The 26,865-nt window shown below is 33.0% G+C and overlaps 1 protein-coding gene across 6 annotated transcripts in view; it reads left to right on the forward strand.

Annotated features, from left to right (window-relative positions):
- The window catches only part of LOC125048496 (ecdysone-induced protein 74EF), a 144,827-nt gene that overhangs the window by 79,788 nt on the left and 38,174 nt on the right, over positions 1-26,865 (forward strand). For 3 of the 6 annotated variants that reach the window (XM_047647194.1, XM_047647195.1, XM_047647196.1), the window contains one exon: positions 9,967-9,999. The exons of 2 other annotated variants lie outside the window; for them this stretch is intronic. In XM_047647194.1, coding sequence (XP_047503150.1) covers positions 9,967-9,999 — 33 coding nt within the window. Of the gene's footprint in view, positions 1-9,966; positions 10,000-18,271; positions 18,748-26,865 lie in introns of those variants that run through there. One more of the 6 variants, XM_047647200.1, reaches the window with a different exon arrangement.

Raw genomic sequence — 26,865 nt, forward strand, 5'->3', positions numbered from 1 at the left:
AGCATTTACTCCCAATTTTATCGAGTATTAGTAAACCTGTGAACCTGTAGGCTTCCAACTATTTTGGTCGTCCTAAACAGCCTTCAGACAGGAGGTTCAAGCGCCAGGAACTTTGGCTGTAGGGCGAGGCGTCCTTACAAGGGCGGTTGACGGCTTATTTGATTTCAGTGCTAGTTACGTTCTTCGATGTAATAATATAATATTACTTTTAATAGAAATTCAGACATAGATACTATATTTTAAATTGTAAATAGAGTAAACGTTCTCTTTCTTTATATCATATTTATACAGGAGTGTAATAAATCTAATGAATTTTGTTTTTTGTTTCAGGTAAGCGTTATATATTTGATAAGTAGTTAAAATTAAAGATATGGACAATGAAGACAAGGTAAGGTGGTAAATTATAAATGTATGTAAAAGTATCTTATTTTACAGTAATAAGTATAGAGATTAAAATAATTTGTTTTTACCCTTACAAAAAAATCACATAGTTACAAAAATTATTAGAATATATAAAAGACGCAAATAATTAGGATGTCTGCAACCTGACGCCTAAAAGGTTGATAACAGGACTTCAGGCAATTTAACGAATACTGTTCAAAGTGAATGTACCAACGACATTGTGCGGGGTCGTAGCACCTCGTAGCTGAAGCGACCTCTACGAGGCTACGAGCCTGTGGGCGGGCGTGTTTGTGCACTCTTGTGTAATGGTTTTGGTGTATTATGCTTTGTTCATTAAATTTCAAGTGTTGCGTATCGTCTTTTTGAATATTATTTATATCAAAGCTTTTATTATTCTGTAGAATTGTAGATAAATAATCAATACAGATCTTGTTATATTTTTTGTAACATAAAACACAAATAAACAACATTTTATCCTTCTTACTTTAATGCAAAGTTAGTTAGTTAATTCATTATATTCAAATAATTTTGAACCCTATTTATTAGAATCACATTATAAACCTCCTTCTTCACGAGTTTCAAATATGCTCAAAAATATTTTTTCCACGTGAAAATATTCAGCCGTGTTTAATTATATTAAGATAAAACTATTATTAAGATAAAAACGAGTGTCCCCCATCACACATTCAAATAAAAGCTTGGCTAAGCATTGTCCATGAACAAATATAGCGTGAGGTCTTGCCAAGGACATGTCCGTGTCGAAAGGACGTCCTCTAAAGCTCTAAGCGACAGTTTTCCACTCGTAAGCACGCACTCATTTGTAAATGTTTCACGTGAGTTATTTTCATATTCTAGTCAAGATATATAGTGTTTGGTTATCAAAAAAAAGTTTATCATAAATTATAAATTACATAAAAACATTAGTGCGTTATTGGCCTAGTGGCGACCAGCGACTCTCATCCCTGAGGTTGTAGGTTCGATTCCGAGCGCCAGTGGAATTCTTTCTATGTGCGCAATGCGCATTTAACATTCGCTCGAACGGTGAAAAACATCGTGAGGAAACCGGCTCGCCTTAGACGCAAAAAGTCGACGGCGTGAGTCAGGCTGTGATCACCTACTTGCCTATTAGATTGACAAATGATCATGAAACGCTACTGATTTTTTTTACATAAACACAAAAATAAAGATAGATTTTTGACGTCAATTAAAGTTCCCAGTGGAAGAGACAGACAAGCGCGGCGTCGTAGCCATTTATCCGTAGCTCGTAGCCGCGTAGCAAGGGTAACGGCTTCACCCGGGTTGGCCCGTCTAGCGGACGTCCCAGGCGCCGGTGCAACGAACTAATCGCGACGTTACCGCTTCTTAATACATAAGTAGTGTATATATTGTATACATGATGTAGAAAGCTTGGGGCGATGATTTAAGTTATGCGTGTGGGTGTCGAGTTTATAATGTCTGCTATAATATTCATGATAATCGACAGAATAGAATGAATCAAAAACATTGAATAGCCATAGTTTTTGAATCCATGCCTTTTTATAAATACCCATACAATGAAACATTACAGAAACCTACAAGAAATAGGACTAAAATGAAACAAAAATAAAATTATATTAACTTTTCAGCAGCCAAAACATAAGGCTGTATGTGATAATGTTTACGTAAAGGTTGCAGGACAACACTTGTGTCCGGGCGAGAGTGCATCGAACTAGCCCGGGCTTCAGGTCAACAACAGCCTACGCTCAATTTGATTTATAGATTTCAAGTTATCAAAAACATGCTCATATTATATTTAATCTAATATATAAAATTCTCGTGTCACGGTGTTTGTGGTTGAACTCCTCCGAAATGGCTCGACCGATTTTAGTGAAATTTTGTGAGCATATTGGTTAGGTCTTTTTTTTTTAAATCATGAAACAGATTCAGTAATCTGAGGCCAAGACTTAAAAGAGTTGTAGCGCCACTGGTTTATTTCTATTATTGGTTAGGTCTGCGAATCGGACATCTATTTTTCATCCCCCTCTTTATTTTTTTAGACAATTTTTTTTGTCAAAAACAACCCTTAATTTTCACACCTCTACGATCAACCCCTGTTTTTTTTTCATAGTAGATTTTATTTTATTGAACTAAAAAATGTTTCCTAGAAATAATATAGGTAGGTACATGGCAAAACAACGTTTGCCGGGTCAGCTAGTATTCCATATAATTTTATTTTCGTTGTTTAATGTCAATGTTTTTTTTTATAAATATAGGGTGAAATAATAAAAAATCTTTATCAGGGTTGCCGGCCGCATTCGATTCAATATGACAAAAATGTTTGAAAAACATTATATAATATACAAACACATATGGTATATTATAAATATATAAGGCATATTAATCTAAAATTTACTCAATGTCGAGGTCGGAATGGATCTGTGTTATTTTATCGGCTTTTCGGTTAGGTTCAGTTCCGCATGAAAGTGCCCTAAATTCCACCCATCTCTGAATATTTCATGGGCTAGGCCTAATATTTATTTAGGTCTCGCAACCTTCCTATTCAGCTTCACATACACATTGGATAAAAGCTGTTTTTATTTCGTTAATTCACCGAGAACATTAATGACTTTTCACTGTAAAAATGCTATATACATTCATTTAGTCTTAGTTATTCTATACTAAAATTATAAAGAGAAAAGTTTTTTAATTAATAAATTAAAACTACTGAAACTATTTGAGTTTGTCATGAATACAATGCTACATTATCCGTGAGTAATATAGCTTTAATTTATTATCAAATTATTGAAAAATGAATATTAATTCATAGAAATCTTGCTGTGAATTAGCAGTGTTGTGCGACTCTCATCCCTAAGGTCGTAGGTTCGAACCCCGGCTGAGCACCAAGGGACTTTTCTTTCTACGTTCGCGAATAACGTGAAGGAAAATCGAAATACCTTAGTCCGGAAAAGTCGACGGCATGTGTCAGGTACACCGAATGCCAATTCACATATGACTCGGTGACCACAAAACCATGACACACTTTATTTTTAAACCTAACATCATTGTTTATTATGTATAGAAAAATTAGTGGCGCTACAACCTTTTTGGGTCTGAGCCTCAGATTTCTGTATCTGTTTCATCATCATTTGCCAATCTAAAAGGCAAGTAGGTGATCATCCTGTGCCTGATACACACCGTCGACTTTTTTGGTTCTATAGCAAACCGGTTTTCTCACGATGTTTTCCTTCACCGTTCAAGTGAATGTTAAATGAGCACATATAATGAAAGTCTGAAAGTCGAAATTGGCGTCGCAAATTGTATTAGGTTTTTCTTCTTTCTTTTTTTTTTCTACCATCATTATACTCTACTTCTGGCTCCTCTAGCTATCTATGATTTATTAACTATTATTATGTACGACTATTTACGAAATTATACGGCGGAAAATTTATACTTTATGTATTTATTTATATAACATTTATTTATTTTACATAGCAACATAATTGTAATATAAATTTGTACATATGTATGATGCATAATGACGGGCAAATTTGCTAGGACATTACCTAGGTATAACACGCTTGACGGGGGTAAACCCTGTTAATAATCGTAATATATATGAGAGTTTGAAGAATGACGTTTCTGAACTTAAAAACAAAAAAAAATCAGTGGCGCTATAACCTTTTTAGGTCTGGGCCACAGTTTTCTGAATCTGTTTCATGATTATTTTTAAATCTAATAGGCAAGTAGGTGATCAGCCTTATGTGCCTGATACACGTCATCGACTTTTTGGGTCTAAGACATGTTGGTTTCCTCACGATGTTTTCCTTCGCCGTTCGAGCGAATGTTAAATGCGCACATAGAAAGACTGTCCATTGATGCACAGCCGGGGATCGAACCTACGACCTCAGGGATGAGAGTCGCACGCTGAAACCACTAGGCCAACACTGGTGGTTCTTGGACTTAGTCCACCCGTTTCTGGTGGTCCCAGGTAAATAGCTCGTACAATACATAATTTATTTTTGCACTTTTTTCGTGTATAGGAATTCAAAACAATCGGAAAACTTAATTTATAAGCCAGCTATCGAAAAGCTAGTAGTAATGCACTATAAACAAGTCATAATAAATTTACCCATAAAACAATTAGAAGCTTAGGTGCTACTAACGTTATCTTAAATTTCTACCTATTATTTTATGATATGAAAAATGAAGATATAATATTTTTCAATAAAATCTACTGTGCTATCAAAAGCTGTCTTAATTACAGACTGCAAAGGCCTGCCTGTCTAGATTATTGAGAACTTTCAGCCTCTCATCAAGAACTAACCAAAGCTTAAATTGTCAAAACATATCATATAATTCACTCACACACCCAAACAGCAATACAAATTCTCCAGTCACACAAAGATAACGTTTATGTATTTGCCGTATACACCCGTCTCAACGCTAGACGCACACATCCGAAATTCAAGCGAAATACAAATTCAAGTCTTATCGCGTACACACACAGTCAAATTACGCACACAGACGCTTGCGTCTAGACAACTTGTTAAAATGCGGTGTTCCGGGGACTCGACATTCGTCAGTAGGATAGGTCACGGACCAAGCTATCCCCGTCTCATTCTTACGTAAGAAAATAACTCATAAGTCTATCTCTTTCATGCGCATAACATCACTTCATTCGAGATGTAACTCTTACTCCTGTGATGTAAGGATGTATATCGAGTAACATGAACTCAGGTATAAATTTCGCTTTCAAAGCGTTAGACGCTTAATTCTATAAAGTCTTAAATCAATTCCGTCACTGAAATATGAGCTTTATGATGATGTTATAGATTTGAAATTATTATTACGTAAATGTTAGGTCTATCCAGGTCTCCCGGTTTGCTAGGTTTGTCCTTGGTCGAGCGAATTAGTCAAGTATAATAATTCATGTAAATGTGAGTCTGTAATATATGTTAGAGTTAGTGTTGCTATGTGTGCATTTAAATAAGTAATTAATATATTAGTACATATTTCTAGTCTCGGAATTAAATAGTTCCAGCTTCAAACTTATTAAAATTGATACTCAAAAACATATACACTTTTAATTCCATTTTTTAAGTAAATAACTCTCAAAGTATAAGCTCATTTAGATTCCAGAGTTCAAAATGGGTACATTTTGAACTCTGGAATCAAATAAATTTTATGCTAAATACTTATATTATTGTATGGGCTATAATAAATTTATTTCATTGTATTCTTTACCTATAATGTAACATTTTAGGTAGCTTAGGGCAGTTTTTGACGTATACAATTTGTTCTTGTATTATATGACATCATTTTCTAAATTTAATTTGTTCTGTGTTCTTAGGAACTTATAAAATATTCTTATAAGAACATTATTTAATTGATCTTGATAGATAATATATCTAATATAAATATAATCCAATGAAATTTTCTTTAATATCGTGTAAACTAGATAATAAAATATTTTTGTGTATAAGAGGGCGATCGCCGTAGTAGTATTTTAAGAGAAGTGCTATCCCTGGATATATTAACAAAAACCCTACGTTGTTTAGAAGGCACAGGAAACCGATCAATAGTCCTTCACTCTTACTAATTATGTATGTCTATTGTCTACATTTTACTATCGCTACGTGGATCTTAACACAGAACCGTTAAACCTATAAGCAATGAGACGCGTTCAGACATAAAAATGACCTTCAATATTCAACCCCATAAGGCCATAGCGGCAGACATTCGTGGGCTTCCGACACCCTGTCTGAAGGTCGCGGGGCTGTTCACCCCCCTCCCTACACCACCCCCACCCATCTCACAGCTGAGTATACGCGTATATAATATTAGATAAACGTTATGTAAATTGTATGTAGATTAATTATTATTTCTTTTTTAAAACAAGTCATTTAACAATAGTAGAATTGGTATAAGTACAGTAGAGTATTCAGCTGAACTATGAAGAAGAAGAGAGGGTCTAGATTGACAAATGATCATGAAACAGATACAGAAATCTGAGCCCCAGACCTAAAAAGGTAGCGCCACTAATGTTTTTTTTTATAATTGCTATTTATTACCTGTCTTTTATTGTTCATTTAAGTAAAATGGTTTCTGTTTATTAGACAAAAATTTTACTTATTTTTGTTATGTGTTAGTTTATTTGTGTATCCGTTTGACTGTAATATTTTTTTGCTAACATTTGTTGCGTTGCTGTTAACTTATAACTGGACGATTTGAAATTTAAGAAAAGTCTTCACCCTAAGGCGACCTCGATGTTTCTGAATGTTCCACTTCACTTCACTTTATAATGGCGACTTCTGTGTAAATCACGGAGGATAGATTTGATAGATTGAATTTAATCTAAGCAGAGTTACCCAAAACAAAAATGGCGTCACAATAAAGACAACACCAGACATCTAATAATATATACAAGAGGTTAACATTATACTACAAAGTATGGAGAGGAGAATCTTATAACTGAACTGAATGTTCCTCAACCCTTAATGTTTCATATGACAATTTACATTTTCACTTAGAGATGTTTTCTCGCTAAATTTAAAATCATCTTTTTCAACATTTCTTTGAAACAATACAAGCACCAATATTGCTTAAATTATAAAAACAATTCCTGGAAATCTCAACTAAGCACTTAGATCTGTAGGCTTTATGAAAGGTAAGGGCAATTACAGACAAGTTATTGCGTGATTGGGGTGACCAGTGTTGAATCAAGCCTTCTAGCAGGGTACCATTTTGAGAATATAATATGTCTGTATGTAGGCATAGATCTCACGTACCTATAACTAAATATTTTATTTTAATAATGACATAATTTATTTGAATACACAAGGCACATTTAGGCAATGTTTTTTTCGTGTGATCTGTGAGCTGTCAAACATGATCAAATGCAGTACATCTTGTGTCCCACTTTTTTATAAAATGTATTTCACTGGTATATATATCCGTATCACGTCGACGTTCGTCGTTCCACAACTGAGCGTTTCTTAAGGCAGTTTTTGTCACGCACCACCACTATGTGGAGCTAGCTGCCCACTGTAGTATTTCCGAACCAATTCGACTTAGGGTCCTTCAAGAAAAGAGCATATCAATTCTTAAAAGGTCAGCCACGCACTTGCGAGCCTTCTGGCTATGTGAGTGTCCATGGGCGGCGGTATCACTTAACAACAGGCAATCCACCTGCCCGTTTGCTTCCTATTACAAAAACAACTAACGTACCATTAGCTATCGTAACCATAATAGCTTTACAAATCCAGGATATTAGTTATGAAGTAAATATCAGAATAGATCTTTCTAATCAAAAGTAACCTTACAGTATTGAACATGGAAATTTTGCCCTTTAAAATCTATCGCACATTCTATTTACCCAAAAATGAGCGAAATCACGGTCTTTTATGAAAGCCTTTTACGGGAGTATAGTTTTCATTAAGCGGTATCCCTAACAATAATCTAGACCGCTAGACTTATGTGGAGCTGCCCGGGCGTGCCGTGAGTAATGCGTGTGTATGATAAGGGTCGCGTTTATATTACATTATGTGAACTAGACGTTATATGCGAAGGCTATATATCACAGGGACGGACTTACAATATAGCAATATATAAGTAATTAAACGTTATTAAAAATCGCATTAAACCAGATTATTATTATTATTATTAAAGCTTTATTAATGAATCCATACAAAAATTGATTAGTTAAATTTTCTTAATATGAATGGAGGTTGGGTTAGTATAAGTTCTAAAAGTTTAAGTTAGTTTTTTTTGAGGCCTCCTCCATATTTTTTCACTTCTCTTTTTCTTGAACAACATTCCCCGTTAGTCTCATCATTTGTCATCATCGTCAACAATTTTCTTAATATCAGAAATTTACATTTTAATTAATCAAATCATTATCACACACACACAGATTACTTTTAGCTTTAAAGTTATTCTTTTTGATATCCTCTTCGTCATAAACAATTTTTGCCGTTAAAAATATTATGGTGCAGTGGTTCATTTCCAACTGAAGTACTGAGAACATGCTTCGCTTATGTCTACTTAACTCAATAATACATACGTATATAATATATTATAACCAATGACGCCACAAATTAATTATTACTTGTTAGTGCTTGTCTCATAATTTAATTACTGTACTGTGTTATTTATACAAAAGCAGTGTAATTACCATGACCATTTTCAGCACCAACAGAATATCTTTATAGTCAAAAGTAAATTATAATTAGACCTTTTTTCCTATTTTTAAAATTTTAACTGTTGGGGTGAACCGACGTCAATCAAATCAAAATATCATTTATTGATCTAGTAACTTAATTTACACTTATGTACAGTAACAAAAATGAATGGTTCTAGATTTATTACCTGTTCTCAAGCAACGGTGTAGAACAGACGTGAAGAACTGGCAATCCTCTTCGTCACTCTTTTCAATCGCCAAGTTTTTTTTATAAAATGTTTGTAAGCTCCAGCAACCCTTATATGTACTTCTTTTATACAGTTATTGTAATTAAAAAATAATAATGATGAAGTAATAGCACAGGGACAGATATTACTTTCTATAATATCTACTTTAATTATGTTATCATACTTCCGTCCTTGTTGAAATTTTCTTACCCGAAGTAACGAGAACAAAATAAAAACTTGAAGCTTATTTTTAAATTAGTTTTCGTATACTAAGATTCGTGTTAATTTCTAAATTGTGTTGCCAAGAGAAATATCATGATATCAAGCCATCCCTGCGTATAGGGGTTACATAATTTCTCGGTAACTTATGTACAAATAATCGTCTGTATAACTGTAGCTATTACTATTGTTTGATTTGTATCATTCGTTTTGTAATGAAAAAAATGTCCTGGTTGTATTTTCACTACATTTTATCTAAAAATGATGTGAACTAAAATGAATTTAGAGAAGTTGTCAAAAAAGAAACGTAAATCTGGAGTTTGACCTCAGAGTTAAAACGTAAGGTAGTTCGATGCCTGGTCGGGACGCCAGTCAATTCTCACATAGCGCTATGGGAATTTAAAAAAAATTGATGACTAGTATTTTAAAAAAAATTAGCAGTATTTCCCTGATCGGTCGACCAGGTGTCTTAGGTGCAGGCATAGAGAGAAGGCCACCATAAAGACACATTCCTAATATTATTTTCTTGAATAATAATATAATGTGTGTACATTTTTTACCATTTTGTTTGCCCACAACTAAACAAGGTCTAATTATTTCCTAGTTTATCGAGCACTCGATTGACTTAATGCAATTAGCTAGATGATCCTGAATTCAAATCTATGTTAAACAAAAATACCTTCCATTAAGCTTGCAAAAACTGTGACAACACATCCTACTCCGGCAAGAACTTCCCTCACGCTTGGCACACTTCCGGAGTTTGACAGATTCTGACAGGCACTTGAGGTTAACTGTCAAAACGATAAAGACGGTTCGATTGACGTTTTCTGATGTCCCATTTCCACGTCGTATACCCTAGTGTACTTATCTTAATAATTTTTATAAATATAAAAGAATCGAGTATTTAATTGCGTTTATTTGTTACCGAATTTCATATTAATGTTTTTTTTCCTTTTTCAGGTTCGCAGATTTATTTTGGCGGAATAGAATTTTGTAAGTTATATTAAGATTAATGCCGTTAAGAGCATATGAGCTCCGTAAATTGTTATACGTATTATATATTAATTAGATCAATTTTCCCGGACAAAAGGGGCCAAAACTTCATTTATCCTACTACCTATACTATCTTTACCTATAATGTATCTGTATTTCAATATTAACTCTAGATTCTACGCGTGAAAGTTGTCTATATCCGCCATTTTTGTTTTAATAATCAATAAAAAGGATATCTCAAAAGAACCCATAACAGACAAGCATATATAGTGAATAAAAACAGAAGCTTAGTATGATCGTAACAAGTAGGGATCTGTGGTCAGAACTTTGGGAAAGCATTCCTGTATTTAAATAAATATTCAATTGCAATATTTTCCAAAGACAAACCAACTGTTTGTTTACCCATGCTTCAAAGTAGTACTTCCGCAATAATAGTAGATGTCCATTAAGACTTTCGTTTATTGTTAATGTGTGCAGTCTATCCGTGTGCTGCACTATGCATGTGTGAGTGAAGAAAGTGCATTCTAGTTGCACGAGATAGAAGGGAAACTTGACATTGAGCACACAGCAAAATAATTCAAGATGCATCTGGAGACAACCCAAGAAGTGGCAGATATGTTTGCGTCTCTTTCACAGATTATTTTTCAAATTGCTAACAGGCTTTAGACTATTTAATTTTTTTTTTAAGTTTAATATATAACAATAACTCTTTTTAATTTATTATTCATATACAGGAGAAACCAATTAATTTTAAAACAAATCTTAAATCTATATTCAAACATATAAACATCTAACAATGATATAAAAAACATAGCGTAAATCTTGAGATAAATCGCTGTCTCTAATCTCGTCTGACTGCATAACCGCGTGGCTGCGCTCGCGCCGATAAACTTGACATGCATCGAGATCCCCTTCCTTTTGCTTGTTCTATTTAACGCGTGACGTCATCGACTTTATAACTAGATCATTCAGATCATAGATAGATCACTAGTCTTTTAGATAAACTTAATTTTGGGTCTAATATTTTTTGGATTATTATTTACTTTCTGAATGGGGCCCTAGACCAATACCGACATTTGTAAGGCATTTTGTGGCGTGAGAACCTCATCGGTCTTAAAATTTTAATAAATTTAAAGTATTTATTTAATGTCTAAAAAACTAACATATTTCCATAAAACAAATGAATATATGTTTCTGAAGTCTATAAAAACCAACGATTTTATTTTGTGAATGAAGACAAGTAGGTAGTACGCTGTAAATCAAAATGTTATTATATACATAATTATTTTCGGCTTATTCAAATTATAATTAATGTAACGAACATATTCGCTACAAAGGAACACGTCGTTAATTAGTAATAAGTCTAGAATCCGACCTTGCTTACAGCCTAAACACGGTAAATTACATAATATGAGATAATGGTCTCAAATCTTTTCTTTTACAAATTTATATGTATTAATTAAAATTATTTTGTTCTTAGGGCTCTCGTGAGCGTTTAGTATGTGATTTTTGCTGCTCCGACTCTAAGAAAAATCTTTCACGTCAATACCTGAGCGCGGTCAACCAAACACAAAAAACTTTTCAACTATATTAATTTAAAAATGTATAGTCTTAGTAGACTATAGCACTATATTTTTTTATTCCAAACGCAGCAATATGATTTTCCGGTATCACCCGTTTACTTAAAGGTAGCATACATCACCGATCACCATTTTAACAACAAAAGAAATGCATACGTGTGTTGTAAAAGGGCTCGCTTCAAACAATGTAATAACATTGATGAACGCGTTACAAAATTTCACAAAAGCATGAATAATATTAGTTAATTAGTAACCCTTATTCACAGAACTAAAACAAACTAATTAAACTAGTAAAACTAGCGTATAGTTTAGAAGTGCTTGCCTCGTCTGGCTGTCAAATCGTGCTTACATTGTTACTTTAATGCTGACTTGTGAGATCTGTTTCATGATCATTAGTAAATCTAATAGGCAAGTAGGTGATCAGCCTCGTCTGCCTGATACACGTCGACTTTTTGGGTCTAAGGCAAGCCGGTTTCCTCATGATGTTATCCTACACCGTTTGAGCGAATGTTAAATGCGCACATAGAAGGAAAATCCTTTGGTGCACAGTTGGGAATCAAACCTACGACCTCAGGAATGAGAGTCGCACGCTGAAGCCGCTAGGCCAACACTGCTCTTTTGAGTTAATTTCCAGTATTTTTAACATTGATCTATTTATTTACTTACAATAAATATACAGAGAAACTACATTAAAAACATGGAACATGCATGTATATAATAAAACATGACATAAGTATACACGACAGATACAGAGAACAATACAAAATCAGAAAAAAAGAGCATACAAAAAATATGAAAAAATCGGTTTAACTAAATCATTTATAGAATTTATTTTTTACAAATCTAACAGCTGTCATATGACAATCGTCAATATTGTTCATCGCGTAATTATTCAGCAGTATTGCGCTTTTCCCCGGAGTTCGCATGGCATTTTTCACGATAAAACAATGTAATTGCAGTTTCCACTTTCATTTTCACTGACGGACTGCCGCAAAAAACTGTACCGCACTTTATGTAGGGATAGCATATCGAATTGATTCTCATAAGACATTTCATTATCAGTAAGAGCAAGAAATATACCTGTTTACTACTTACAATTTGTATGTCTATTTATAAATAACTTAATGTTAGGCATAATAGTTTTCTGTTTGATTCAACAACGTATCATTGTGGGGACAAATAGATTTACACAACAGTAATGTCGTTAGTAAATATTCAAAATTTCCTATACTTGTAATTAAACTTTAACTTAGATGATATTAATTGTTTTGCTATCCGTACCGCGTTTGTTTACCGTTTTCACTATCGATATTTTTCTCTCAAGTGAAAATTTACTGAGATTACCGCTTGCCTGTTTTTGTTGCGTGCAAACTTCGACGCCTATTGTATCCATATACGTTTAGACGTCGGTATAACGAAAGGTAGAAACAGCAGTTGGTAACACAAATAAGAAGAAATTACGTTGTAATTATTGTCTGTTTTAATTGGTTTTACTTCTTTGCGTTCGGCTTTTAGCTTACAAGATATGTACAAGATAATCGTAATTATGTATATAAAAACTTAAAACCACGTAAATATTATTAACATAATATGTACTCAATCTATCGTGAAGTAGGATGTTAGCTGGTTATGAAAAAAGTACGTGCGAAACTTCTTTGGCACACTAATTTTTAAGTCTTGTTCATATTTATACAAATCTAAAACTTTAGATATCCGAGACTTAGAGGGAGGGAAAAAGGCATATATGTTAGGAATTTAATGAATTTAATTGTCATTAAAATATTAAGAGTGTCGAAAATTAATACAAATTATAAATTTAAGTTTTCAAATTTATTTCTTCTATAATAAAAAAACGTGGCATTTTAATTTACAATTCGTCATTTGAGATTTCAATAAATTATTTTGCATAAAATATAAAATACTAATATTTCATAAATTCTCTTTACGAAATTTTATTTTCAAAAATAGAATATCTATAAGGTAATTCGCCCTTCTCACTCTCTCTCAATCGTTCTCAATCGCTCTCTCCCTTTTCTTCGACAAAAACACTGCTTCTTCGCTAATATTATTATTATTGCGTTTCATCCGTAAAAATTTTACCCTCATGCGCCTAAAGATGTTTCACTTCGAAAACATATGCCATTGCAAAGTAACTTTATATAACAATAACTTTTAAATCTTGTCAATTGTAATCTGCGCAAGACAATTAGCCCTTTAGGTTATTTTCTTCAAATTATAAAATAAATGGTTTTGTCTAGTCTAATCAATAAATACTATATCTAATGTCCACCAATGACCCGGCACTCAGCTCTCAAGGCAACCCAATACAAACACTTGTTAATGCTTGTCAACGCCTTTGTTTTCTATTTATTTTCATTATCGTATAAACCGGATGAAGAAATTTCTGTTTTCATTAACACTTAATAACTTCAGTTTTCGCGAAAACTCTAGAAAAGACAAGGACTAGCGAGTGTAAATCGTAATTATTGTATGATAATTTTTGTACTTAATTTTTTTCGAAGTCTTTTAAATTATATAAAAGTCACAGTAATATTTTTACCGGTTCGAGTAAGATATTATACCCTTACGTATAATTGGACAACATAGTTCTAATTAGAATAATAGTAATGGATTAAAACGCAGTACAACAAGCTTGATTGTTTGACACTTATAAAATTAGTTTTTTTTAATAGAACAGTGGGCAAACGGGCGGACTGATGTTAAGTGGTACACAATACAGAAGGCTCGCGAGTGCGTTGCCGGCGGTTTAAGCATTCGTACGCTCTTTTCTTGAAGGACTCTAAGTCGGATTGGTTCGGAAATACTTCAGTGGGTTCCATATGCGCGGCAATAACTTCCGTAAAAAACGCTCAGTTGTGTTTAAATTTAAATCTGAAAAATAATAAGAGAAGTCATTTAACTTCAGAGAAAAATCTAGTCAAGTGTTTTTAAATACTTAACCTTTTAATAGGGGAGCCACATTTTCCATCTTTATTGTATAAAAAGACCTTTATTTACGCGTGTGTAATTTATTTTGTTGAAGTGTATTAATGTGTGCGTCTATTGTTTAAGTACAATTCCATTTTAAATAAAAATATGGTAAAAAATTCGTAATTTTTACTACAATGTTCATACAAAATGCAAATACCTGCGTATTTTACCTATTGAGCCTCTGCTCTTCAGGAAAATGAAAACAGGTTTAAGAATATTATTACATGAGAACTAAATGCAAAGTGTTGCACCTAATCCAACAAGGTTCGAACTATTTTTATAAAAAAACTTTACCGTACTAATCGTCGCCAATTACTATACGAATACGTGTGTGTTTGTGTGAGCGGTATTAGGGCTGTCAACATTTAATTGATGTCATAAAACTTGCATATTAATATGTATTATGTACATCAAATTTCATTGAAATATTTGCACGTTTCTATAGTTTTAAATCACATTACCGCAAGTTTACTTTTTATTTAAATTTTGATGTATGACGTAATATTTATTTTGAAACATAAAATAAATTAAAATACAAGTGTTTGAATGGTTAAAACTATTATAACTTTACTCGTTCTCTTAAAACATTGCTAAACAAATATGACAGAATTACTTTTTTACTAGAAAATTCTTCTTTTTCGATGTTTCTTCTAATGAAGGAGGAAGGACAGGAAGGCTTTTATTTAAGTTTTTGGACAAAAAATCTTGATTCTTAAATCATGTGTGCAACCCCTATTGCTATACATGTGTGCGTATGCGCAGCGTGTCCTTGAAACCGTACAACGACTGCACTTGCCCGTATCAGTTCGGAAATGATCTTGCAATTATTGCACTCGATATTTTTTATTGTTTAAAACATTCCAGACAAATAATTCCGTTATAAAGAGGCAAAACCATTTTCAGATAGGTTTTAAATAATAAGGAAAACTATTACTTTTGTAATTTCGATTTTACCTTATGTAAGATTACCAAATACCAAATAAATGTTTACCTAATAATATGTATTCACAAGAATGTCTTAAATTCCTATATCTAGATCATATCTCCGTCTCTCTCAGACGGCGCCAAATGAACCAGGATTGATGATCTAAGTACTTGATCGATTTTTATTCTATTTTAAGATCTGCGGTCATTGTGAGTGACAATTTTGCTTGTTTTGCCATTTTCGAACTATGGGTATTTGGTTCTGGGGGAACTGTTAATAGGAGTGATAAATTGGCGCTATAGTGTTTAATATATTAAAAATTATATAAAACAAATAACAATATTTATGTTTCGCGCGTAAAAATAGAAAAAAAGGAAATAATATATTAAGAAGTTCTTAACAATCTGTGGACTAATAGTCATTATTCATAGACACAATATACAAATGCTAGTCCTTACCTGTCAGTTGTCACTTTACAAATTATTAAACCTCCTTTGTTTAAACGCGAATTTACTGCTTAAAGAAGTCTAAATATGTAGTACTTGCATAAACTAAATACTACTTCTATAAGATTGTATTAGTACGTTTAGTACATTAGGCCGGCAACGCACTAACGAGCCCTCTGGCAATGTGAGTGTCTATAGGCGGCGGTACCATTTGCCCCGTTATATAAAAAGAAACCATTTTTTTTAATAATTGTTAAAGCGGCATTTTCTGCAAATTCAGCTTCATAACGTCAATGAATATTTATAAGTCTCAAAATACATAAAAGAAGAATATATACATTTTCAGGGAAATTTCCACGATGAATAAAAGATATTGTTACATAATCATTATGAACAGTCAGTTCGATGCCCGACCGAGTTAACCTTTTGATAAGGACTATCCGGCAAGTGTCGTGTTAGATTGTTAATAGTTTGGCAATGAGGAAACATTTTATCACACTGAAAACTCATATAAAATCATACTTACAAATACAATGTTTATTAATAAATTAATAACAAGTTCAGCAGTTCGCTCCTATCCTTCCTGTCTATCAAATTTTCTAATAGCCACGGGTATAGAGCTGGTGCCTTCGCGTCGTGCCTTTTGCCTCTTAGAACCTCAGATCTCTGGTTGGATGATAAACTCAACCCAGACGACAGATTTTTTGGCTATAGCTTTGATTTTGCTGAAATCCGAGCGGAAAATGGTTCAGTCAGTCCCTCATATTTTCTGGGGTGCGTGGGATACCTAGGACATAAAATAGGCCTTTGTCTGCTAAAATATGAGCTACAGAGTTCATTGAGGCCCGTCGAGACTTGGTTGTTCTTGAGAAGGATGGACCAAGAGGTCGATGTAAACATTGCTGAAAGAGGGTGAGGGTGCTAAAGTCATATATGATTTTTAAAATATTCCTTATCAAACATTAGCTAATAGGGCTAATAGGGTCATAATTGATTTTAAAAATATTCCTTATAAAACGTTCAAAGAATGATAAACATTCTTCTTTGGGTACAGAAGAATATTCATAGGTATGAAGATGTAATGTGAGGCGTTAAAACTAAAACTTAACCCTTAAATGATAATTTTTTATTATCGGTACGATTTTAAGAGTGCAGTCGTGGACAACCCTGCGCCAATCATCACGGACATGCCTTTCTTGATTTGATCATCCATCTAGCTTATAGATGCCATTAATTCTTATTTTTTATTTTTTTATTTTGTTGTAGGTTTGCATTTATTAAGCCTAAGTAAGTCACTTTCCTATCTATAAACTATCAAAGCCTCATGAAACAAGCTCTAATTCTTAAGGCCAAAGTTACTAGAACTCAATTGACAAACAAATAACCTCAATGATAACATGTATTTATAAAAAACGTGCTATTTATGTACACTAGAAACACCATGAGATTTGGGCCGCCATTATCAAATCCAAATACAGTTGACATTGGTCCTACTGTCGTAACCATTATCGCTCGACCCATAGAGTGCACGAAAGTCGCGTACACTTGATCTACGCGTACAGACCAGCTTGCGTTGGTCGAGTCAGTGTGTCACGTGGTCGTCGCACGCGCAACATTATTTGTTAAGTCGGTCAATGCCCCGAGTATTAGATAAAAAAAACTTTGTTTACGTAGTTGTATTACGCAAAACTTCTGATTGTTCGTTCCGGTCTAGTATAGAGGTCTCTTTTTGTTTTAATTCGATGAGTTTCATTATATAAGATTTATCTTAATGTTATCAGAAGGGTTGAACTTCATCTTTGTCGAAATTAAAATATTTCCAATCATCCAAAGAAGCAATCATTTAATTTTTTATAGTATTTTAAAGTATTTTAAAAGACGAAACAATCTTGAAACTCAAATGAGCACCTACAATGAGAGCTATCTGAGATCTCTATTTAAACTAATGGCATTGTGTAATGAATACAATTTTCGAGTTGTATAACTTGAATTATGTGTCCGGCTATATCACTGCCAACACTGACTCAGATATTAAGTGGGTCACAGGGAAAGATACAAAATATTGAATTCCACTGAATGCGCTATCATTGAAAACAAAAATGAGTAGCTGAATAAAATGGAGTTTGCTAGAACTAATTAATAGACAAGCAGTGAAAACCTGCCCGACGAGGAAAATAAGGAAAGCTCAAATGAAAGTGGAAAAGCTCCACACGAGCATAGATCTCTGTGTGCACACTCACACAGGTACACAATCGAAAACGAAAGTGCCCGATTGGCGCCGAGTCGGGCCGAGCGGGCTCACCGAGTCAGTAGAACTCACCGTGGAAACTGGGACATCAGTCAGCAACGCGACGCGATTGCGAGCGGACGCGCCGTGGAACATTACGCTCTATGACATAACTGTGATGGTGTTCGTGTGAATAATTAATGATGATGGCCGTGGAAGGCCGGCCGGCAAGCGCCGGACCCGATCCTCGGAGATCCCCCCCGCCCGACAGGAGAGCAATGAGCGAGCCGGAACCGAGAACCCTCGCTGCCCGCAAAGCCTACCCGGATTCTGATGATGCGCCTCTAGACTTGACAATTCATACGCGTAAAGAAATAACAGTTCGCGAGTTCGCTAGACATTCGTTCGCGGACCCAACAGACTATGTGCGTGCCCAGGCGATCCTCAGGCAATCCCGGGAGTACTTGGCCGCCGGACGAGACTCCGGCACAGAATCGGATGACTCTGCCGGCCGCCTCAGCCCCGGTGACGATCCGATGTCCGGCAAAGCGTACAAGAAATCACTTATGAAGAGATACAGTAAGTTTTATGTTCGAGTAATTATTTTGTTTGCGGAACGGAATTGCAAACGATTCGGTGGAATGTTGCGATAAGTTATGTGTCTATATTTAAAGCAGGAAATTACGTATTTTTACAGATGTTGCTAATAATAATAGAAAAACACACCGAAACGTATAATATGCATAAGTTTGACTATTATTAACTAAAGATATAACTAAATTATTCCTAAAACATATTTTACAAGAAAATATTAAAACCGTGTAGCATATTTATGAATAGCACAGGTATAAGATAGTCAAAAATTAAAAAGCTCTGTTATGGAAAGCTACAGTAGAATTAGAATTTTACTTTTTTCGTAGACGCTACGCTATGTGCTACGGCATTTCACGTCAAACGATCTGATGGGTATTTCATTATTAATATTATATTCATAGGCAACAGGAGAAACCTTTAAAAAAATCTATGTTCAAATAATTATATATGTCAGTAAAATACTGTTTATTTTAAGGAATTTGTACCAATTTGATCTAATACGAGATAGGATAATTGATATGTGACGCATAAGATTATTATTTACTCATGTAAAATTCGCACATAACAAATTATCACTTATCAGTATTTACATAACGTTATTTAGATAAAAGTGCAATTATCCAATCACATCTATGTTACTTGCGAAGTTAAAAAGAAGAGGAAATGTTTTATTACAATTACTTTGTTACTAATAAGTTAATTTTTCAATTAGATTTCAATATAACAGTTAAGAAATGTGATATTATTTAACTTACACAAAAGCCGATAAAGATATGCACAATACAACTTTTTTAATGTGGGTAAATGTTAATAACGCTTAGGGTAGCGTGGTTCATTAGGGCTAATAGTTACTTAAGCTTTAGTTTCATGTAAGTTGGTGTCAAATGTTAAAGAACTCACTGTCCTTCGCTTTGTTAAATCAGTCTGTAAAATTTGAAGTAAGGAAGAAATTTGGAAGTGGCGATCCAAAATCATTTAAGTTATTTTTTGTACGTTTCAACGAAGTGTTAATAAATAAAATTCGTAGCTATGTTGCTCATTAGATAATAATTATACATTACGAGTGAGTAATAAGGTCGTAATACATTAACTAATAAGGCGTTAAATTTCGAAGCTGACTTGCTCTTTGAAGCTTTGCAATGTATTATTATAATTAATGCCTTTAAACCTAAAACAACTAAAACATTGCGCTCATATATAAAGTACACTTTCGTTTCTTTCTTCAAGTTGTGTTTTGGCTGTGATGAAAAGAGACAGATGACAGATGAAGACAGAATTAAGTTAAAACACCGCAATTGGACTAATTTGCTTTGTACAAGTTTAGCTGTGTTATAATTTATACGTTTCTTTTGACATATCTCTTCTTACGTCATTTCCAATTGTTAAAATGAAACGTTACAATTTTACTTAATTTGATAACAACAATTTCCATTTATATTTCTTAAAATAGAAATTACTACAATTTTATTTTATCAAAATATTAACTGTCAATGCAAGTGCTTTGTATATATTTTTTTTACTGAGGGCGTATTTATCACAGATTATAATTAATAATAATAATAATCTTTATTTATTTCTCACAAAAACTTAGCACATAAGCTATATACTATTATAAATAAATAATTGTCTTACTAGGTATAATAATTATTGCAATCGGAGAAAACTAAAATAACGCTCAGTGGAACAACGTGTTTTACTGAACACTTTTACCTTTTAATTTCATTAATATTTCAATGATATACATACATTTAGTATTATAAAATCACAATAAATACAGTATAAATAAAATCATTTAATAATGAACATTATGTAACTATTAACTTTGAATTTAATATTGCAAAACGTGTTTTACGTTTAAAGTCATTGTCAAAATAAATAATAAATGCGTTTAAACCAGTTATTAGTGTTTGATAAAATATTTGATTAAACAAACTATGTGCAAGCGTATATATTTGAGTGCATTAAATAGATTGCAGCGATGTAGTCATATCCGCCATATAAGTATATGTGTGTGTTACATATCGGGGTCGATGACATATTGCGGAAAATATATAGCTTGTCACAGCTAAATTATTTTATCGATTCGTCTAGAAATAACGAATAGGTTTTGAATTAGGCCAAATACGTTAGCTTAGCCCACAGTACAGACTACTTATACGTAACATTTCTACAGCTTAAACAATTGATAACACTGATATAGTTTTAATGGTCAATAAGTAATGTGTGGTCGAATAAATTTGATTTTCTAGACATTTTAAGCCAATGTCAACAGTCAATTCCTATGACATAACGCTTTGAAAAACGTAATTATGATTCATGAATTTCATATTGGTTTTTAAATCAGAGTGTTTGAACATCAGACGAATTAGTTTACTTAGAGTAATTAATAATTGACATTGTCTGAAACAACGACTCTACTACACGAAATCAATACAAAAAAAATGTTACACGTGTTTAAATCCGTTTTATATTAGAAGCGGTTTATGTTATTAAGTATTGCGTTAATGCATTAATAATATATCGCAGGAGGAAGGAAAATTATCAATTGTGTTGACGCATTCAAGAATTTTTTAAATGCTAAGATAATACTTTACACTAGTGTGATATATTTTTCGCTTATAAAGGATATTTTTGTTTGAATTGTCTTTAACAAACATAAATTTACATTCAAGAAATATGAAGTGATTTATTTCCAACACACAAATATACAATATATACAATATTCTTAACCTATATATTAATAATAATTAAAAATGTATAAATAGAAAATTCAAACCAATTTAAAAAGTTAAACTAATTAATTTATATAGAGAGTAACATTAGAACAAATTTGTAAGCTAATAAGGTATTTTTTTGTATATTATTGTAACCACTTTCCTACTGCAGTAGCATTTATATCATAGGTATACGAATAGAACCCAAGACCTACTTTATCATAGCAAAACAATATTCTTTTGCACAGAAAACAATTTACCTATAGTGATCAAGGAACCAGATCTAATAGACTATCTATTTAACGCGTTTAGGTTTCATTCAGTTCTGTAATAGTAGGCTGGTTCGTGATTAATTGCTGAAAATTTAAAGTAGGTAGCAATATGAAACAAACGATACAAGTACATAAAGCGATACGTGGCTAAAAAGGCTTAGTCAGTTTCGCGTTAGCGCGGGTTCACTGGCCGATTCACTTCCGAGTAAGGAGATCTGCTGATTGTAATTTATTTTATTAAGTATTGTGTTGCATTTGTTTTGCTGACCGTTCAAATTCTGGCACGAGTCATGTTTTGTGCTATCTCTACGACTTGGTGTATTACTTTTGGATAAAATGTACTATTCAGTAAATGATTATTTGCGTGAGACACTGTTGTTGATGTAAATTTAATAAAGTATGGTATGATATGTACGATACAAATAATATAAGAATTGACCAATTGATATGACTAATAATGTAAAATGTAAAATTCCTTTAAGGACAAATTTGCGCGCCATTGTGTGTGGCAGAATATGCGAACCATCGATTGTACCACCTTACACATTTTTGTACCATATTCTTGCAATAAATAAATTATTATTATAAATAATCCGTCTTGGTATGGTGTTAACTTAAACGCTTAAAATTTTCTTTGGTTTGTGCGAGTACTAAATTTTTTTATAATGTAATAAATTAGTGATAATATCGGTTAAACAAGTTTTTTAATGCACCTTTGCATAGTAAAATATTAGAGGTTGATTTTGATTTAGTTTTGGACTACCTAATCTTCCGGCTTTTATATGCCTATATCTTTTAACACCACACAACTCAGTCTAGATCAGAAATGCGCAAAATCACGAGTCAGCCACAGAATACCAAGACATGTCAGTTTGACATTTTTTATTGTAATGATGTAGGTCACATTTCACCATAAATTCAAATTCCCAAGGAAGAAAGCTAGGGATGCGCAGCTGTGGTGGATATTGGTTATCAATGTACCTGCGTGCGGAAGTGAAAGGTGGATTAAATGGCCAAGTGTGTATCGGCACCTTGATTTTCGACCTTTTGGGACATGGGAATTTGATGATCTTTGAAGTAGGCCACGCCACATATTCTTTATAACGGTTTTTAAATTAGATTTCTAAAAACATAGTTGTTTGTATATGTAGCTATATCAAATAATAGTAAATAACACTCGGATTAAAATACCGAGACGCTTAGCAATTCTAATTGTTTTTGGTGACTTTTAGATGCTATTCTATATTTACGACATTTCAGTGCAACTTACTATGGATTTAGACTAGGTATGAAATTATTATTAACAGTCAATTATAAAAATTCCATTAAACTCAAAGACGTTTAAACAATATCCGTTGTTTTAAAAGAGGTTTTTTGTTAAAAAACCTCATATTGAATGTTAACATTCGGGAACGTGACGGAGAACGGATGTGTAAACAAAGACGTGCTATTTGATACTGCATTATAATATTCAAAAGGATGCAGTGATTTACGGAGCACTATACATTACATACGCTAATATATGTCGAATTCGATAAGTAGTACTAGCTGCCCCCGCGAACTTTGTTTCGCTTTAATATGAATTTTTACTTAGCCTACCTTCTTAATAGCTATAAACATTTTGCTATGCTACCCGTTCGCTTTTTCTCTCTCAATAAAAACCTTTAGAGTTCAAGGAGTAAATTAAAAAAAAAATCTAACTGGTCCAGCCTTCGAGTTTTGCGCTTAGCAACATATTTTGTGATTTATGTTTATTTATATGTATAATTTAAATTTAAATTTAAATATACTTATAAGTTAGTGCTTAACTTGTTTATTAAAATAATTAATTCGATTGTGAGATTCAGTTACAAGACTCGGCGGAAGACCTTCTCTACAAAAATGTATTGAATTTTGTCATACAGGAATCATTGAATGTCTCTGAATATCACCTTTAGATTTAGTCCCCAATCACTGTTATGGGATACCAATTCAAGAGCTTGAGAGAAATATGTTTTTTTTTTAGACATTGGACATCCGAAAGATTTATAAAGTCTATGTGTATTTTGTTCAAAAATTAATAACGATTGAAATGCACTGGAATTGACGTATACGTACTTTTAAGTTTTATAAATGAATTCTTTAATATAGGAGTAAGAGGAATTTTACCTTTAAATTGTTCATTTTGCTAGCTAAATTTAAAGGAACGAAGATGGTCGCGGGTCGTTGTTCTCGGAAATATTTGCATAAATTAAACTTCTAGCTTGTCTATGACATCAGACGAAATTGATACATATAATTATGACTTGCTTTCCGCGTGTTTGTCGACATAAATATTGTATAAGGTCGTAGTCAGAATCGCTGATTACAGTAAGTAATGGCAGGCTAATTATTATTAATAACATCTAAAAACGAAATTAGATATCCGATGATTTAACGACTTACTTTATGGCCCTGTTTGAGCGTCGATATATGGTGAATTATTTAAACCTTTACTAAATCTGACCGACTCGACTCTAACTTAAAAGGGGCGTATCATACTCATAGTTCAGGCTAAGTATCGACTAAGACCTGAACAACCTTTTTATTCATTAGTTAAACTACTTAATTTGATTTAGACATTATCGATTTATATCTAAAACGTACCGGACATATAATAATAAATTGCAATAAAATTATGCACAAACGTCGAAACAAAAGGTCACAAATCGCACAATAGTTTATCTTTCGGGGGTTTTACCGATAAAATATACCTAATGGTTATTTAATAAATTGTATTGATTATTTCCTGAAATACTGTTCACCATTATAATGGGGTTTTACGCCAATATAAGAAGTAAATATTTTGTAATGCTTAAGACTAATTAGGATATATATGTGTGCCCTAATGTGCTCTTTGCCTATCCCTTTGGACATACCAGTAAAGCCAGACACCAAAATTTGAATACTTTATGCATATGAGTTTTCTTCTCAGAAGACGTGTTACTGGACAACTACGGGTATATTTTCTAGTTTAGTCTATTGAATAAGCCATGGCCACATGGCCACAAGCCACTTAAAATCAGAGCCCGTTAGTCCCCTGTTCTATAAAAGCATATAATTTTATTTTTTTCATAAGCCTTTATTGGTTAATAAATATAGATGAAACGCAATCCTTTCAAATAATAGTTAAATAAATAGTTTATCTATAACATCACGAAAGATTAGTGACAACATTTAACACTTGACAATAGATTAATAGTCACATCTTTATTAAGGCGAACCCAGAAGACATCATTAGTTAATCACATCATAAACAATCGACTACCTGTTCTAAGAAACAAAAAATGAATTTAAAAATTTGTCAATTTATAACCAAATTCAGTTCTAAAACATGGTAATAAAATCGGTTTTAGAATGAGATATGTTGATACTAAAGATGTCTTGGAATTAATTTCGAAAAGGGTACGGAAGGGTTGTTCTTTTTTTAAATAGCTTCCTGGCTGGCGATTGTCTCTTTTTACATATGCACAATTTGGATGTTCAAAAGGGACAGCGTATGCGTTTTTGACAAATGACGTCAACGCATCCGTTTTTAGACACAATAACATAAACACCGCCAATTGGTAATCCGTGCGGTTTATTACTTCCTCGATAAACAATGGGAAAATAACACTATTGTTACAGCATATTTAAATAATTTATATCGATTTTAATTTAAGACATATGTGAGACAATTATTATTAGAAAACTCACATGTAACTTGAACGAGTTTCTCAAAAGGTACCATAACCAATAGAAATTTTCGAAACGATTGTCGCTGGTTTAAAAACATACCGGTTAAAAGCGTCGTTTAAAATGGCAATATACAACCTTGAACTTGTAATATTCGGTATTTTATGTTTCCGCTATTACCATGTGATCCTCATCTTCATTACTCTTCAATTTTATGAATGTATGGCTCCAAAAATAAGTATTTTTTCTGAATAAAACAGAACAACATCTTTAAATTACTATCAGAGAATTCAAATTTAAAGAATATTTTCCCTATATTTTAGATATTTGCGAGTGATACCCATACAAACAAACACGTATGCATAATCTGTAGTAAATATATGAACTTAACAAACACCAATGACATGCCACTTCTTAACACACAGATAATAGTAACGTAGAGAGTATATGAGTTATTCTTCAACAAAGGAATGATCACTGATATCCTATTGGGGCCCATAAATCGTGGCGCATTACACGGAATTAATTCTAGAACCAGATTCGCCACGAATCAACCTCCGGCCTTCAAACGAGGTTCGGTTTCACAACTGCACGTCGTTTCGTACAATCATACTAATTAGATAACCGTGTTGCTTCATGATTACAAAACGTATTGAAAAATTTAAGAAAAAAACAAGTCCAAGCAATGAAAAAATCCTTTGGCATATCTAACGAAGCTAGACACATAACAGGCCTCAACTCACTGAGATAAATCATCAAAGAACCTTTAAATTTCCAGAAGTGCAGACTACCTTCAAAAACAAAAGAATGTCACCAGGACAAAAGACGAAATGTGAGGAGAAATTGTGCAAACGTTTGTAAACAATGTTGCAAATTAAAAAAAAACACAAAAAGCGCAAACATCTGCAAATGTACCGTTGGTTTGCAAAAAAGTCAACAGTTATGTAGGCAGGTAGTTTTAAATTGGGTTAAATTTTTTACCGGGAGTAGTGTTACGGAAGCCGCATTTGAGGTTTTGAGTTTTTTACTGTTTTTGTACGATCATCGCCGCAAGAGGGATTAAATTTTTTATCATAAACTTACGTAAAGACCCATAATAACTAGTTTTTAATGGTCTTGTGATGTTGAGGATCTAATGCAAACTGTTGTGTTCTCATTTCTTCATAAGATATTGTCAAAAATTCCACCTTACCAGGAAAGAGGGGAGGACTACGTTCTTCTAAGTTTTTTAAGAAATTAACAGTATATATCTCTCTTAATATTACTCTAACATTGTAGAAAACATACGAAGTTAGTAACCAAGTCTAGTAACTGTGCTATAACGATTCAGAAGCACTAATTTCAATAAATATTAAATAAAGCGGGAATTCCTTGGAACTCACAAAGGTTCGTCCTACGTCCGACCTCTGGCAGCCTCTAGACAG

This window comes from Pieris napi, chromosome 3 (assembly GCF_905475465.1).
Source record: "Pieris napi chromosome 3, ilPieNapi1.2, whole genome shotgun sequence".
NCBI classification, from domain to species: domain Eukaryota; kingdom Metazoa; phylum Arthropoda; class Insecta; order Lepidoptera; family Pieridae; genus Pieris; species Pieris napi.